The sequence below is a fragment of the Vigna unguiculata genome, chromosome 3 (assembly GCF_037176805.1).
Source record: "Vigna unguiculata cultivar grain cowpea cultivar isolate G323 ecotype 2 chromosome 3, ASM3717680v1, whole genome shotgun sequence".
NCBI lineage: Eukaryota > Viridiplantae > Streptophyta > Magnoliopsida > Fabales > Fabaceae > Vigna > Vigna unguiculata.
In genome coordinates this window covers 6219930-6236908 of record NC_140794.1, presented here as the reverse complement: position 1 = coordinate 6236908, position 16979 = coordinate 6219930, and the positions used below count along the sequence as shown (strand labels likewise).

Here is a 16979-nt window from a genome sequence, read left to right as displayed (position 1 = left end):
TTTTAAATATATATATATATATATATATATGTAATATCCCGACGCGCCCGAGCTTAATCTGACCTACGGGCCTAAGTGAAATACAGATCGGCCCAAACAAAGGACCGAATGGCCCACTTCCTGCTTGTTAGCATAGTCAAACCGTAATAATAGGACCCCCTCAGCATGGAAATTGGCCACGATGTCAGTTAAATCCCCCATGATACGGAATCAACCCGACTAGTTGGCGTGTTTGTAGGCACGCAAGGGGAAGACGGTATAAGAGGAAAAGGGGGGAAGGAAAGGGGAGACTGTTTTTTTTGAGTGGCTCTTGCTGGATTGAGTTCGGCATCCAATCGAAACGAATTCGGCAAGAACATTTTGGCGCCTACCGTGGGACTCTCGGTAAAAAAGATTCCCATACCTCATAATTTAAATCAAAATGGTCCAAAGTCCCGAGCAAGGTTCTGACCATCAGGTTAATCACACACACGATGCCCATCCAGAACCAACCACTAGGGAGCTCTTGCAGCAGATAATGGAATTAAGGCGAGAGAATGAGCTCATTCGACAAAGGGCTGAGGAAGCTCACCGACGCGCGGAGGAGGCGAATGCAGAAAACTTAGCAGTGCGCCAGGAGGCGGCCGAAACTAGAAGACAGATGGATGAGACGATCCGGGGACAGGACGCTTTTCAACGTGCGAATGGCAACCTCCTGAGGCGCATGCAAACAAGAGACGAGCAAGAAAGGGGCAGGAGAACGGAGCTCGTCATGCTAGAAGAAGGCTATCCGCTCTCCGTTGCCGTAATGTCCGAGGTTGTCCCTCAACACTTTATCATCCCGAGGATCCCTTCCTTCACTGGGAACTCGGATCCTGAAGCACACCTTAAGGTGTTCAATGCACAAATGTTGGTTTCGGGGGGTAGCGACGCAGTACGATGCAAGGTGTTCGTGGGTACGCTGGCCGACACAACTCTAAAATGGTTCGGCAGCCTACCTCACGCTTCAATCCCCTCTTTCATTGTGTTTGCCCAGACATTGGTAGAGAGGTTCACTGCCAATAGAATCAAGTTGCCCAAAATGGCTGACCTCTTCGATGTGAGGCAGAGCTCGTATGAGACACTGAGAGAATACCTAAACCGCTTCTGTGATGCATGTACCAACATTTCGAGTCCAAACGAGGAAATTCTAGTAGATGCTTTCGTAAAAGGTTTGCGCACTAACACGTTTAGCGAATCCCAGCCTTATCTTTATTAGAGATACGGTCCCGAGCTACCACTCATATAGAAGTCGAGGACGTGATGAGACAAAAGCGCAGGCAGGAGAAGCATGTGAATGGCGATATTAAAGCACGCGATACTCGGCGTACCAACAATGCACCTTTTTTCCAAAAGGGCAGATAAAAGGTATTCACCTTATGTCGCCAGTGCTTCCGTCTCAAAATTCAACCGAGGGGCGGGACCTAACAAACAGGATCCCACAAAGGGCGGGGCTCATATAGAGGCCCTGGCAAATGAAGAAGTTGCAAAAGTCCTCAAGTGGCTAGATCCCACAAGTCGAATCCTTGGCAGAGACATAAAAGAGTCGTGTGAATTTTATCAAATGTACGGACATCACACCGAGCAATGCGTCACCTTGGCCAACCAGTTGTAGAGGCTGAGAAGTGAATCACTGGGAGGGAAACGAGTGTGAAAAAGGGATCAATCCAAGGAACCTTTTTCGTCAAAGGAAAAATCCGAACATGTGTCGCCAGTCTTTGCAAATTTGAACACTATAACTTGCGATTTCTCGGGGGGAGGGTTAACCTCTGCAAGTCGAAAAAGATATGCAAGGAGTGTGGTGATGAGCTCGGCCATTTTGCCGCGCAAATCTTCGCCTACCATAACGTTCACTGAAGAGGATCGACGAGACATTATCGCACATGAAGACGATCCGGTAGTAATTTTCGTCATCGCCATGGGACGATGGGTTCATTGGGTTCTGGTCGACCAGGGGAGTTCGGCGAACGTAATGTTTTGAGACGCATTTGTTGGATTGGGAGTGCCATCGGACCAATTGCGACCATTTGACGGGGTGCTGGTCGGATTAGCGGGAGATGTAGTCAAAGTCAGGGAGTATACCGACCTACGAACGACCTTCTCGGATGACAAGGCAGCAAAGATGATAACGATTCGATATATAGTAGTAAAGGCGCCTTCCTCGCACAACATCCTATTAGGACGTCCGTCGCTAAACCGATTAGAAGTTGTTGTGTCAACGTCTCACCTAAAGATGAAATTCCCAACGGACACAGGGCGGGTCGTCACACTGAGGGTTGATCAGACGGTAGCGAGGAAATGTTATGAGAACAACTTGAAGGTGCGGAGGTCCATGTATAACCTCTCCTTGCTCGAACCAAAAGAAAATGATGTTTCAGACTTTGATCCTCGAATAGGCGGAGAGGATAAAAGACCCCAGCCAGTGGGTGAGGTGGAGGAAATCAGCTTGGGCGACGACAAAAAAGTTAAAATTGGAGGGAATTTGGGATCAGCCATTTGGACCGAACTGGTTAGGGTCTTACAGAGAAATTGCAATTCCTTTGCGTGGTGTGCACAAGATATGGTGGGCATAAGTTCCAGTGTGATCACACATAGGCTAAATGTTGATCTGAATGTCAAGGCCCAAGTGCAACATAGAAGGAAGATGGCGCCAGAAAAATTGGCAGCGGTCAAGGAGGAGACCAACAAGCTTCTATCGACGGGACACATACGGGAAATCCAATACCCCGAGTGGTTGACGAATGTTGTCACGATGCGTAAATCAAACGGGAAGTGGCGAATGTGCGTCGACTTTTCCGATCTAAATAGTGCACGTCCAAAGGACTCGTATCCCTTGCCCAACATCGACATGTTGGTCGATAATGCTTCGGGATGTGGCCTCCTTAGCTTCATGGATGCTTACTCTGGATATAACCAGATCAGTATGCACCCGACAGACGAAGAGAAAACTGCATTTATGGGGGAAGCCGCCACCTACTGTTACAAGGTCATGCCTTTTGGCCTTAAGAATGCGGGTGCGACTTACCAACGCTTGATGGATCGAATTTTGAAGCCGCTACCAAAGTAGAAAGTTCAGGCGTACGTCGACGACATAGTTGTAGCTTCTAGCACAGCCGAGGCGCATGCTGCCGACCTGGAGGAGCTCTTTACAACTATCAATAACTATGGTTTGAAGCTCAACCCGGAAAAATGTGTCTTTGGAGTAAAGGCGGGAAAATTTTTAGGGTTCTTGCTTACAGAAAGAGGAATCAAAGCCAATCCGGACAAATGCGCGGCAATCATGAATATGAGAAGTCCAACTAACGTAAAGGAGGTACAACGGTTGACGGGAAGGATTGCGGCCCTATCTCGGTTCCTACCACGGTCCGGTGATCGTGGACATCCTTATTTTGAGTGTCTCCGAAAAGGCAAAAGTTTTCAATGGACGGACGAGTGTGAGGTAGCCTTCTAGCAACTTAAAGAACATCTAAGCAACCCACCGATACTATGCCGGCCCATCTAGGGAGAACCGTTGAAGTTATATGTAATTGTCACCGACAGGGCCATAAGCGCCGCTTTAATACAAGATCAGGGGGAGATAAAAAACCGATCTATTTCGTCAGCAAAACACTTCGGGGACCAGAGATTAGATATCAGAAAATTGAGAAGGTTGCGCTCGTTGTTATCTTTTTGACACATATCTTATGCCACTACTTTCAGGCTCATTCAGTCTCGGTAATGACTGATCAACCCATAAAGCAAATCCTTCAGAAGCCCGAAGTCTCCGGTCGACTTGTGAAATGGGCGATTGAGCTTTCTGAGTATGACATCTCATTTGAACCTTATGGCTCGATCAAAGCACAAGTTTTGTCAGACTTCTTTGCGGAATTGACACCATCACCTGCTAAAGAGGAGGAAGCGGCGGTAGGATGGGTTTTATCAGTTGATGGAGCAACAAACTCGAAAGGAAGCGGGGCAGGTATTTTCTTGGAGGATCCGTAGGGTACCCTGATTGAACAATCGCTCCACTTTGCATTCCAAGCTAGCAACAATCAAGCAGAATACGAGGCTCTTATAGCAGGAATGCTACTCACTAAGGAGCTCAGAATACAAAACCTCTTGGCAAAAAGTGACTCCTTATTGGTCACAGGACAAGTATCAGGAGAATATCACGCTAAGGACCCGCTACTGGCTCGGTATCTAGACTTTGTCCGAGCTTTGGTCGTTCACTTCCACTCCTTCCGATTAATACATGTACCACGGGAGCAGAACTCACAAGCAGATCTGTTATCCAAACTGGCGAGTTGTTCATGCCCAGGAAGACAAAGATCAGTAATACGCGAGACGTTGGTAGCTCCCAGAATATCAGACGTCGAATCCGATGTGCAGGTTTGTACACTAAGCATCTTGACAGTAGGGGAAGGACAATCAAGCTCATGGTTAGCCCCCTATATTACGTATTTAGCGGACGGACGCCTCCCCACCGATCAGGCAGAAGCCCAAATAATAAAGAGGAATGCCGCTAGGTATACCTTGATAGACGAAAAGCTTTTTCGGAGAGGATTTAGGCGACCTTTGCTCATCTGTGTAACACTGGAGGTTGGTAGGCGATTAATGTTCGAGCTTCATGAGGGAATATGTGGAAGTGATGTTGGGGGTAGAGCGTTGTCCCTCAGAGTCTTACGTGCAGGCCATTACTGGCCCACGTTAAAGCAAGACTGTCAAGAGCATGTTAGAAAGTGCTACCAATGTCAACTACACGCCGAGATTCACCGCGCCCCACCAGAAGAATTACACTCCATAAGTACACCGTGGCCTTTTCACACCTGGGGTATTGACATCCTGGGACCATTCCCTGTGGCTACTAGACAACGGAAGTTCTTGGTAGTGACCATTGAGTATTTTACAAAGTGGATCGAGGCCGAGCCAGTAGCATCCATCTCAGCAAGCGTGATACGGGCCTTCTTATGAAAAAGAATCGTCTATCGATTTGGAGTCCCACACCGATTAATCTCGGATAATGGGACGCAATTCACAGCATTGATTGTCCGGGCTGCCTGCAAAGATTGGGGGATTCGTCAAGTGTTCACCTCGGTTGAGCATCCGCAAACAAACGGACAAGCAGAGGCTGCAAACTGGGTGATTTTGAGGGTTCTTCGTCGCCGCATAACAACTGTAAAATCCGAGTGGCCCGAGGAGCTGCCCGGGATTTTGTTAGCTTATCATACCACCCCGCAGTCCACCTTGTAACATCCCTGGCTACCCCTCCTCGGGCCCTAGAGGCTGTCAGGTTACTACAACCCGATGCACCCCAACCCCTCACCCTTCTCCGTCCATTCATACTGGGTGGGTTGTTGCCAGTGGGGATCGAACCCCCAACCTGACCTTTAACACCTCTGGCTCACAAGCTTTCCCCGAAGTGGACTGGACCTTTTCGTATTAAGCAGGTGCTCACCAATGGCGCTTACGTACTGGAGACCTTAGATGGACTGGAGATCCCACGAACATGGAACGCAACAAATCTTCGTTTTTATTTCAGTTAACCATTTCTGTAGTACTGACACTATTTTTCCCTCGTAAGGAACATGAGGGTTTTTTAGTGAGGTCAGGATATTGTTCTTAAATAAAATTTTTGTTCCTAACTACTGATGTACCTTTGCTCATCAAATTACCTAAGTTCGGCTTAGGGGCGGTGAAGAGCCGCTAAAAGCGACTACCTAAGCTCGGCTTAGGGACGGTGAAGAGCCGCCAAAAGCGACTACTTAAGCTCGGCTTAGGGGAGGTGAAGAGCCGCTAAAAGTGACTACCTAAGCTCGGCTTAGGGGCGGTGAAGAGCCGCTAAAAACGACTACCTAAGCTCGGCTTAGGGTCGGTGAAGAATCGCAAGCAAATATTGAAGTTTTGGCTTGAGGGTTACGATGTCGGCATAATCGAATATTAAAAGCAAAATTCAAGCATAGCAAATAAATGTTCAACAAAAAACAAGGAAGACGTTCGTTACAAAATAGGTAAATGCTAAATACATAAAAAGTTCATTCTCTCTATAAACTGAAACATAGGTCGCCCGTGCAAGGTCCTTTCAGCCATCCACCAAGTTTCCATCAATCATAACTTTCTCCGCATCAACACCGGAAAGGTCCGATGTGGGACATAAAAGCTGAACCTGCTCTAGGGCAGCTTCAAAACCTACACCACATGTAGTGGCAGCTTCGGTCACAATCTTTTCCTCTTGTTCCCTCCATGACCTTTCTTTCTCTTCAATGTCAGCCTCTAGCTGATGAAGCCGAACCTCTAGCTCATCTGATTTCTTCACAGCCTCTTTCAATGCAACTCCGAGCTCTGCCGACCTTGTCTCCTCATCCTTCAGCCGTTTCTTCAAATTTTCCATGTCAACAAGCTCGGTGGTTAGCCTAGCTATCTCCATCTTGGCCGCAGAGATTTCCTTATTTCTCCTCTTCTCAGTCAGACTTATCTGATTTAACCTCTTGCACAGCGCGATTGTTGACACCTCCGCTTTGTGCAGGAAGGCACAAATATCCTCTTGGACTGTAGAGGGATCTTGATTCAGCAAACATTGGAGGTCACCTTCGAAAACATTATGCGCCATAGAATGAGACAAATGTCGGTAAGATGCGTCCCAAAAACTCTGGCTATCACTACTCAACCCCTTGAGCTGCAGCGCTCCAACAGATGACGTAGCCTGCTCAGGGCGAGAATGAGAAGATGTTGCTATCGCCTTGGCCGCTACTTGGGTCACTGATTCCCTCCTACGGCGCTTCAACCCCGTCTCGGACACAGTCTCCTCGTCATCTGAAGGGACCTGTAGAGCCTCTGTTACTCGGGTTGAAGTCTCCACAATGGTTGGTCGGGGAAGAAGGGGGCACAAATACTTTTCAGACGCCTTGCCAAATCTTGCTTGGACATTCCCATTCTCGATTTTGCAAAAGTACAACAAAGGTTAGGAGCACAATGATAAGCAAACAAATAAAAGTCAATTATCCAAGGACAAACCAATGTAAAGCTTGAGGTTAGCCGGCTGATATTCATAACTCAGTACTTGTTTTGTTTCAAAGAATGTTTTCAATTGCTCCAATAGTAAACAATGCTCCCGCTCTTGTGGTTTGAGATCTCCGAGCTGTCTCGCCCCGACCAGATTCGGATTTTGAGTCCAATATAATGGAAAACCCTCAAGCAGGTCGGGTTTTTGGGGCGACGCTTGGATTTTCAGAAAAGAACCCTTAAAGTTCTTGTAGGATGATTGGAACAGAGTTAGGAGACCTCTACCCCTCACACCGCTCAAGGAGGACCACACCTTCTTAGTCGATTTCTTCATTTCAAAAAAATCCAAGAACACATTTGCACTCGGCACCAATCCAAAGTGTGTACACAGGATATGGAAGGCTCGAACAAAAGCCCAACTGTTAGGATGGAGTTGTGCAGGAGCCACGTTTAACTCGGTTAGTAAGGTTTTTTCAAACGAATTCAAAGGCAACCTCAGACCGACCTTAGAAAACAGCGTAGAGTAGAAAAAGCAGAAATGCCCCGAAGCTAAATCGGCCTCGATATAAGCACACACAGGCTCATCTAAGGCGCAACGAACCACAGTCGCGTCGGCTTCGTTACTCTGGCATAGTCTCTGCCTTTGACGAAATCGATCTATCACTTGATCGGAAGTAAAGCCTGACATCTCTCGGCGGAGATCTAAAGATGCCCAAGGATATAACTCGTCATAGGTCGTCATTGGGCCACCCAAACTCTAACAAAGCACTCCAACCTAGGGATTCCCTCGCACAACCAGAAACGGAAAACCACTCAGAAAGGCAAAAACCTCCAAAAGCAAACCGGAAAACCACTCACTAGGGCAAAGAAATATCCTCTAAAAAGCAAAATGCAGCATGAGAAACTAATGGCCTCACAATCAAAGCAGTAAGCATTTTTCCATTCCTAGGTTGTCCAACACTACCCATTCCAAGTTTCAAATCAAGGATTATCACGCAAACCCCAGTCTCAAGCAGTTAGGATAGTATCAAGTAGGATATCTCAAAACAAAGTACATTCTGAAACGCTTGTAAGAAGCAAAGGTCAAGATAAAATACTTGGAGAAGAAAAGGAGCGGGGCAATCACCACGATTGTACTGAAAGGTGCGACGGCGCGAACAGAGGCAAAAGAAGAAGAAAGGGAAGAGTGTAAGAAATGCAGGGAGAATGAAGAGACGAGGTCGCAAAACGTTTTAAAAGAGGGAAAACCTGGGTTTTTTGGCACTTGAAAACTTCTGGAAACATGGGCCACGTGGCGCCTATCCATTCGCTCCTAGTGAAATGACTGAAATGATTGGGACTCACGCGCGCCAGGAAAGTGAGACGACCTTCTCGTCCAATAAATTGTCCGTAAGGTCGGAGGGTTAGTGTAATATCCCGGCGCGCTCGAGCTTAATCCGACCTACGGGCCTAAGTGAAATACAGATCGACCCAAACAAAGGACCGAATGGCCCACTTTCTGCTCGTTAGCATAGTCAAACTGTAACAATAGAACCCCCTCAGCACGAAAATTGGCCACAATGTCAGTTAAATCCCCCATGATACGGAATCAACTCGGCTAGTTGGCATGTTTGTAGGCACGCAAGGGGAAGACGGTATAAGAGGAAGAGGGGGGAGAAGGAAAAGGGAGACTATTTTTTTTAGTGGCTCTTGCTGGATTGAGTTCGGCATCCAATCGGAACGAATTCGGCAAGAACAATATATATAATTAAAAGCTTGGGGGAGCCATGGCTCCCCTCTGTCCCAAGCAAGTTTCGCCGATGTCCACGGGTATCTGCGGGTATTTGTAAAATTATTAAAAAAACAAATATTTAATCATAAATTCAAATAAAATAAAATAAAATACATCAGTGTCATAAATTTTAAATAAAGTTCAAATAAACTCAAGTTGATACAAGTCCAAATAATTGTAAAAGTAAATATAAAATGACATTCAACACAATGAAAATTCTTTAACAAACATAAATAAACAAACTCACTTTCTCTTATTGGTTCTTGAAAAATAAACAAAATAAGCAAATAATAAACCTCAATTGCCACATGCCAAGTATTCTTATTTTGATTCCATCATTTGACAACAAACATACCATAAACGTCATTGTCTATATAAGATTTGATACATATGCCCAATTTCAAATAAATGAAAGAGAAAAATGTCAAGGGGTGTAAGTTTAGCGGGTACGAGTATCCACGGGTACGGATACTATGATACCCGTATCCGCCCCGTTAACATGCGGGTATCAAAAATACTCGTACCCGCGGATAGCGGGTATCCATTTTTAATATTCGTTTTCTACCCGTTGCGGGTATTATCCACATATACCCGCGAGTACGTATTTTGTTAACATCCCTATTAACAATATACATTACATGATGTAGGGAGGGCTTAAGAAACTGAAATCATATGGCTATGTTATTTCATTATTCTAACTTCTAAGGAGAAATTATTTTTGTAAGCGTGCGGCATGTGTTATTTTATTATTCTAATTTGAAATGTACGGAGATATCAGGAATATTTCAATGTTAATTTAATTCATAAATAAATACTGGTTTCAGCATTAAAATAATATATTACATGCTTTCCAGATTGAAATTACTTAAATTAAAAAAAAATACACCCTTGTATATCTTTAAATCTGATCGATCTCTATATAAAATTACATTTTTTATGCGCTGTATTCAAATCTCTTTTAATATAAATATTTTCTCAACAATAAGTTTTGACTTTATCTTCTTAAATTATTCTTGATTCGTTTTCAATTTATAGTGTTTATATTTAATTAAATAGAAGAAAATAGTTTTTTTTTTTTTAAACTAGCCATAAAAACATGTTTCATTTTTAATAAATTTGAACTAAAAATTTATAATTAGTAAATAACTATTTTTCTAAAACTTGAACTTCATTTTTTTTCTATTTAGTAAATAACTCTTTCTAGTGTTAAAATTATTATTAAATGCTACACTGATAAAGATTAAAAAATATTTAAAAATATTTAAAGCATTAAAAATAATTATTATAAACAAATCAGACAAATAATTTAATTTTTAAATAAGTAAGTTAAATTTTTAAATTGAACTCTTTAAATAAATTAAGAATGAATATTTATTTCTTACAAATCAATTTAAATTTCAAGAGATCAAATTTATTTTACTTATTTATATTTTTCTTCCTTTTGGTCGGTTTAATTTATTAAAAATTACAAAACTTTTATATATATATATATATATATATATATATATATATATATATATGATCCAATAAGTAGTAAAAACATGATTCAGAATGTTTTAGCATTATTTAAATATTATTAATAGAGGTATTTGTTGATTCAGTTATCATATATTAATAGAGTATGTAAGATTACTACAAGAAAATGTTTAAATATAGTTTTAGAAATGAAAAGTAATTAATTATTATAATGACTAATTTAAATACTAATTTTTAAACTAAAGATTATTGATATCGAAATATTAAAGAAATTAGTATATAAATTGATTTTTAATTAATTAGTGACAAATTTAAATTTCAATTTTTTTGATAATTCCATATAAAATAATATATGGTTAATTTGATTAAATAATATATTATTATCACGCTACTTTATCATGTATATGGTAAGTTTTTATTATCTTTTATTTTATAACAAATTTTAAGAGCATACAAATCTTATAAATACATGGCATTTATTTAATGAGTACAATTACATTTTCAAACTCTCTTATATACTTATTCTAAACTCTCTTATTGACTTAAGTATCCATAAGAGTTGTTTTTTGCAATGGATCTTACCCTTTGTTATAGTTATCGAAAACAGTCAAGCCATTAAGATCATCAGAATCAATGTTTTGATCTTACCACCTGTTTAAAGACCTAGATTCTGAATTTCGATAAGAATAGACAGTTTAAATACATCCCTCCTCTAATATTCTGAGACATATTTTTTAGGACAAAACTTTGACATAGCTTCAGACTTCAAAGCAAATAATACCTTAGATGCAATTATTGATCCTAACGATGTTATTTCATCAGACTGGGAAATTAAATATTAGCATTGTCCATGAAAAATGAAAGTGATTTCTCTTGGCCCTTCATATGGAGATGAATCTTCATTCCTCTTCGGTACATTTAATGGTTTTACCTCACTTAAGAATCGAATATAAGGATAATTTAAATACACACTCCTCCTTCAACATTCTGAAATATTTTTTAATGAAAAAATTATGACAAAGTTTCAATCTCCAAAAGAAACAATATTTTAAATGTATTGATTGATTATAATAATGTTATGTCAATAAGCTCGTAAACTAAACTTTAAGAAAGATTGATTTAAATATTTAAATTTCGTAAAATATAAGGATGCGAGAACTTTTAATTCAAATACATATAAAATCGTTTGCAATTAAAAATATTCATAACTTTAATTCAAGAGTCATAAATCTTCTAATGATAAATTATAAAATTAATAACAATAATTTTAGAATGAAATAGTGATGGTAATACTTTTTCCAAATTAAGAAACATGATTAAAACTTTATCCAACCCTTTCATAGAACTTTAATTCAACCATTTTATTAATAGAAAGATCAAATGTAACAAAGTAAAAAAAAAAAAAATAGAAGGAAAAGGTTATTAATTTTATTTTATATAAAATGTAATGTAATGATGGGATGCTATTTTAATAATATCCTAAGGGAGAGAAAGCGGAAGCATGTTCCTCGCGGCCCCCTCTATAAATCACTACCAATGGCAACACCTTCTTCTTCAGCGCTCCAAGGAACGCAAAAATGGCACCTTCAACACTCTCTCTCTCCCTCCTCTTCCTCCTTTCACTCTGCATCGCAGGAACCGTTAGATCGGTAAGACAAAACAAAACGCTGCAATTATTCATAATTTTCAATATCTCGTTAATCTCTGCCTCGCTGTTACTCAGCTCGGAAGTTGAATTGAATGCAGGATGACGACTGCGTGTACACGGCGTACGTTAGAACCGGATCGGTGGTTAAGGGCGGAACGGACTCCAAGATCGGGATCAAGTTGTACGACAAGTTCGGCTACTACATCTACATTAAAAACCTCGAAGCGTGGGGCGGTTTGATGGGAAAGGATTACAACTACTTCGAGCGCGGCAACCTCGACATCTTCAGCGGAAAGGCACCATGTCTTGAAGGACCCGTTTGTGCCGTCAACGTTACCTCTGACGGATCCGGTTCGCACCACGGCTGGTACCTTAACTACGTCGAAGTCACCTCCACTGGGCCCCACAAACCCTGTTCTCAGGAACAGTTCGAGGTGGAGCAGTGGCTCGCTCTCGACACCTCCCCCTACCAGCTTTGGGCGGTCAGGAACCACTGCCGCTATAGCTTGGAACAGGCCCGGCTAGCTTCGGAGCGCGCTGAATCTGAATCCGAATCCGGATCCGGATCTGGACCCAGATCGGCAATCTAGATTACACTTCCGTGAGGAAGGTTTAGGTGGTTCTTTATGTGAGTGTGATTCGGTTATCGTTGCTGCTGTTGGGGAACTTTTTATGGCAACGATCACGAAAGAAAATAAGCATCCTCTTAGTACTTGAATTGGAAAAGCGGGTTTGAGGGATCAAAACCCGTTTTTTCTTTTGTAGTTTTCAATTATAATGGAAACTATCTGTATCAATCGCTATGGTATTGAGGTCGTGTGTATTTGAAGTTTTGAATTCGCTTTTCAAATATAAAAAAAATGAAAATTACTGAAATGGATGGACACAACACTATTTAGTACTCAACTATTTTTTCTTTTTTGCCTTATGACCATAACTTGTTCTTTTGTTATGTCGTTTATTAACATGAGGTTGTGAAGAGTTAAATTTTCATTAAGGTTGTATGTAATGCCGTAGGAATTAGTGAAGGACTTCTTGTGTGTGATTTTTTGCCACGTGATTACATCACTTCTTTTGCCAATACTTGCGTTTTTATTTTTTTAACTTCATACAGAAATCGTTTTTTCTTCATTACACGTTTGTTTATTTAGTATTTTTTCTAACGAGAACATGTTCCACGTGTAAATACAGTTGGCGTATATTTATTAATTTGCTTATTTGAATTTTTCATGTAAGTCGCGTGGAGATGACACAAGTTTACATATGCACATACCTTCATTAAAAAAAATAGTTTCTTTATAATCAATCTGTTCATGGCATAACATGAGAGGATATCAAGCTATCTCCAACCATTCAAGTCAAACTTCAATCTCAATATAAAAATTGAAAAATTTGCACCTTCAGTTGATTGATTCAACATTAGAAATAATTAAACTGACACTTTACCCTTGACAATGGGTCCCTAGTGTTCCTCCACAACTTTCTCTACAAAGAATTCATAATTGATAATTGATCATTGACCATAAGTGTGCTTATCTATCATCCTTCACATTACAGGCACAGTAGGGCCATTTTCCTGTCCTCAACTTTGTGACGCATCACTTCTCATATTTCTTCACCAAACTCAGTGTCTAAAGTGCAAACCATTCTCTCAAGTCCACCACACTCGATAACCTTCATTCACTTCGCTGTTGCAGAAGATGCTCTTTGGCCTCCATCAAAGACCTCTTTATTCCCTCATCCTCCGGTGTCTCTTTTACCAATATTTCATAGTCTTGAATTGAAGCTTCCCATCTTTTCAACTACAATTGCATCGTAAACATAACACAAACCACATCAAAATGCTAAAAACACACTGCATTATGTTCATAAACAAAGGAAATTTCAGTTCCTTTTTTTTTACCTTGGCATTGCAATCTGCCCTTCTTAGCCTGGCCCTGCTGTAAGATGGTCGTAAGTTAAGAGCAGCATTGCAATCTTCCACGGCCTTCTCAAATTGGCCTAATTTTGATCTACATGCAGCTCGGTTGCATAGCAAAACTGAGTTATATGGATCATTCTCCAACCCCTCTTCATATGCAGCACAAGCTTCTGAGAAATTTGATGCCTTGAAAAGCTCGTTTCCATTTGATCTAGCACTGGCCACAGCTTTAGTCTTCGTCATCACCTTTATCGCGTCCTTATTGTTTGAATCTAGCTTACATGCTTGATTAATTGCAACTAGAGCATCATCAAACCTGGCACAACAATGAGTGCATATATGAAGATTAATTAAGAAACACATTCTGTTCTTCCTTTATAAATGATACACTAACCTGCCAACTGCCAAATAAACCCGAGCCCGAATCACCAACAAGTTTGCATTACAAATTTGTCCAAAGAACCTGGTGCACTGCTCAACATCAAAATTTGGTCCCTTCAGAAGTGCTTCCTCTGCATGTTGATGCCTACGGAGCTTCAAAAATGCCTCGGCTTGCAATGCAAATATCTTCAGGTAAAGCCACAATCAGATACATATTATCATATCATAACCTAGAAAAAGTGATAGGCATTATAGCGAACCTGTGGAGCAGAATCTGCACCAGATGAAATAGCGTAGCTGGCCTCCTTAATCAAGTTGTTCCAGTCTCCTATCCTACGTGCCTCAGTGCATTTGTTTAAATGGAACTGGATTTTCTTTACTTTAGCCATTTCTTCCGGGTCAGCCTCTGATCCTGCTAGTTTGTAATGATAAAGAGCATTGTCTGTTTCTCCTAATCTGTAGACAAACATAAACTAACACTTAGCGACAACACCAAAAAGAAAGAAAGAAAGAAAGAAAAAATGCAAGTATTATATTTCACAATCACAGTTTATTACCTCTTGTTCAGGCTCCCCAATCGCTGATGAGCTCTTTGGTAATGAGGCTCTATTTGAATGGCTTCTCTGCACTCAAACACAGCCTCCAGAAGCCTCCCAAGAGCCGTTAATGCTGCACTTTTGTTGCTCCTGTAGGAAGCTTTATTGGGGTCAATTGAAATTGCAGCCTCATAAAGAGCCAATGCTTCTTCAAATCTTCCATTCTTGTAATCCTCATTGCCCATTATCTTCAATTGTTCGGGGTCCATTCTAGTGGAAACGGCCCTGCATAGAGAACCCGTTTTTTCCGTGCTTCCTTTACTTGCATTCTCCACCCTTTGGTTTGTGTATCTTCCGTTAGAAACAGGGCTTTCATCGCTTTGCTTGGCACGATAATCAACGACGTTCTGAGAATTGGTGTTGGTATTCCCTCCTTTCCTGAGGTTACCTAAATTACTGAACATCATCACGTTGCTAGAAGAAGCACGAACAAGGGTGCTGCTTCCCTTTTGGCGATCGGAAAACATGCTTTCAAGTTCACCAGAAATGCCAACTGCATCTTTAGGGACCCTTCTTCCATTGTTGACATAACCCTCGGCTTCTTTAGGAACCCTTCTTCCATTGTTGACATTACCCTCGGCTTCTTTAGGGACCCTTCTTCCATTGTTCACGTAGCCCTGGGTTTGTAACGCTTTAGGATGGTTCCTTTGGCGGGTTTGGTTAACAAGAGGGACTGGCTTGGTGTTTGAACCAGATGAAGAATCTGCGTGTTTGTCGGATGAAGCTGTTTCAATCAAAGTTACACCTTCACGACCACCCTGTTGTTTTTTTGTGTCTGAGGTCTTTGATGCCTTTCCAAAATTGTCGGCATTGTTGTCTTTGGAAGCAGAACGCCAGAATATCATGCCACCACAGCCACATTTACTCTGAGAGTTGTTTCCCATGTTAAAATGGTTTGGTTATCTGTGTTTAAGGATGCTTCATTAAGGTGGTGGTGTTGTTGATCACGATGAAAGATCGGTACGTTTTTCAGCTAAAAAAGAGACAAGATTGATAGGCTGGTTGAAATGACAATTCAAGAAATGGGAAGAATTGCAGAAAATAACGATTGATTCTAATGACTCATGACTTGAGAAATCTCCAACAAAACCATGTAAAATCGAACATTGAAACAACAAAAGCTTCAATCTTTTCTGTTCCTAGGAGACAAAGCTTGTTCCTTTTCGGTTCCTTGAAGTTGGAAAGGTTATACGCAATTGAACGATGAAGAAAGGAGGGGAGGATAATGAAGCAGAAATGTGTAACTTTTTGAAAAGAAAAATGCAATAGTTAGTTTTCAGTTTTTTTGTTTTTTGTTTCGTTTCAGTTGCTTGTTTGATTATGACAGGAACCCAGAGACCCGGTCATGGGTGGATGAAGGATCTCGACAATTTTGGTAAATGGTAGACTTCCTATTTTGCCCTTTTTCATTTCTTACATCTCAACAACTAAGACAAACATGCATCGCACGTTTGCATGCCAGCTGTAACATATATGTAAACAAATCTAGATGACCTTATTTTCGTATCTGAAATGTTACTAGAAAAAAAAACAACCCATCAAATTTCTTTTATGAAATATTTTAATAACCATCAAATACTTAATATTATTTAAATATTAAATAATAAATAATTATTAATAGTTTAAGAAAAATTAAACTGATGTTTGTTTTAAATTAATATTATTTTTTTTATCAAATACGCTAATTTTATTTTAATAAAATTGAAAAAGTTTTTTTTTTCTTATTTGATATCAATTAAATTAATTTTAGTTAATATTAACTTGAGTTATTTAAACTGACATCATTTCAGATTACTGGTTGAAGTTTATTTTTGTCAACTTTTCTATTCATGTTGTTTGGAAAGTATCCCAGTTGAAATCGCCAAAAAAAAAATCTTAATTAATATCTTTTAGTTTTGCTAATTATAACATCACTAAATTAACTATAATTACTGTAGAGATTGAAAAAGAATATTAAGAAAATGTGATTTGTGAAAATAACAATTTTTTTAAGAACTAAAATACGGTAGAACATTTGTAAAACATTTCATATATATTTAAGTCATATTTATATCAAAGTTATACATTTTTTATTTTATCTGTAAGAGTTTTTTTTTTCCTCAAGTTGAATTAAACTTATTTGATATAGATCGAGTGGAGTTAATTTTACGTTATTGAATTAAATTAAAAATACATCATTATTTTCTTGCT

General features: G+C 40.3%; 2 protein-coding genes across 2 annotated transcripts; one reads left to right on the top strand and one right to left on the bottom strand.

The window, feature by feature from the left end:
- The first annotated feature begins 11714 nt into the window (after window positions 1-11714).
- On the top strand, window positions 11715-12767 carry LOC114176182 (PLAT domain-containing protein 3-like). Its single transcript, XM_028061134.2, has 2 exons — window positions 11715-11892; window positions 11990-12767. The coding sequence occupies exons 1-2, from the start codon at window positions 11821-11823 to the stop codon at window positions 12479-12481; spliced, it is 564 nt and encodes a 187-aa protein (XP_027916935.1). The 5' UTR covers window positions 11715-11820; the 3' UTR covers window positions 12482-12767.
- Window positions 12768-13203: 436 nt separating this feature from the next.
- On the bottom strand, window positions 13204-16122 carry TPR14 (tetratricopeptide repeat (TPR)-containing protein). Its single transcript, XM_028066133.2, has 5 exons — window positions 14751-16122; window positions 14454-14649; window positions 14207-14379; window positions 13795-14128; window positions 13204-13693 (listed from the first exon to the last, which is right to left on the bottom strand). The coding sequence occupies exons 1-5, from the start codon at window positions 15671-15673 to the stop codon at window positions 13568-13570; spliced, it is 1752 nt and encodes a 583-aa protein (XP_027921934.1). The 5' UTR covers window positions 15674-16122; the 3' UTR covers window positions 13204-13567.
- Between the last annotated feature and the right edge of the window lie 857 nt (window positions 16123-16979).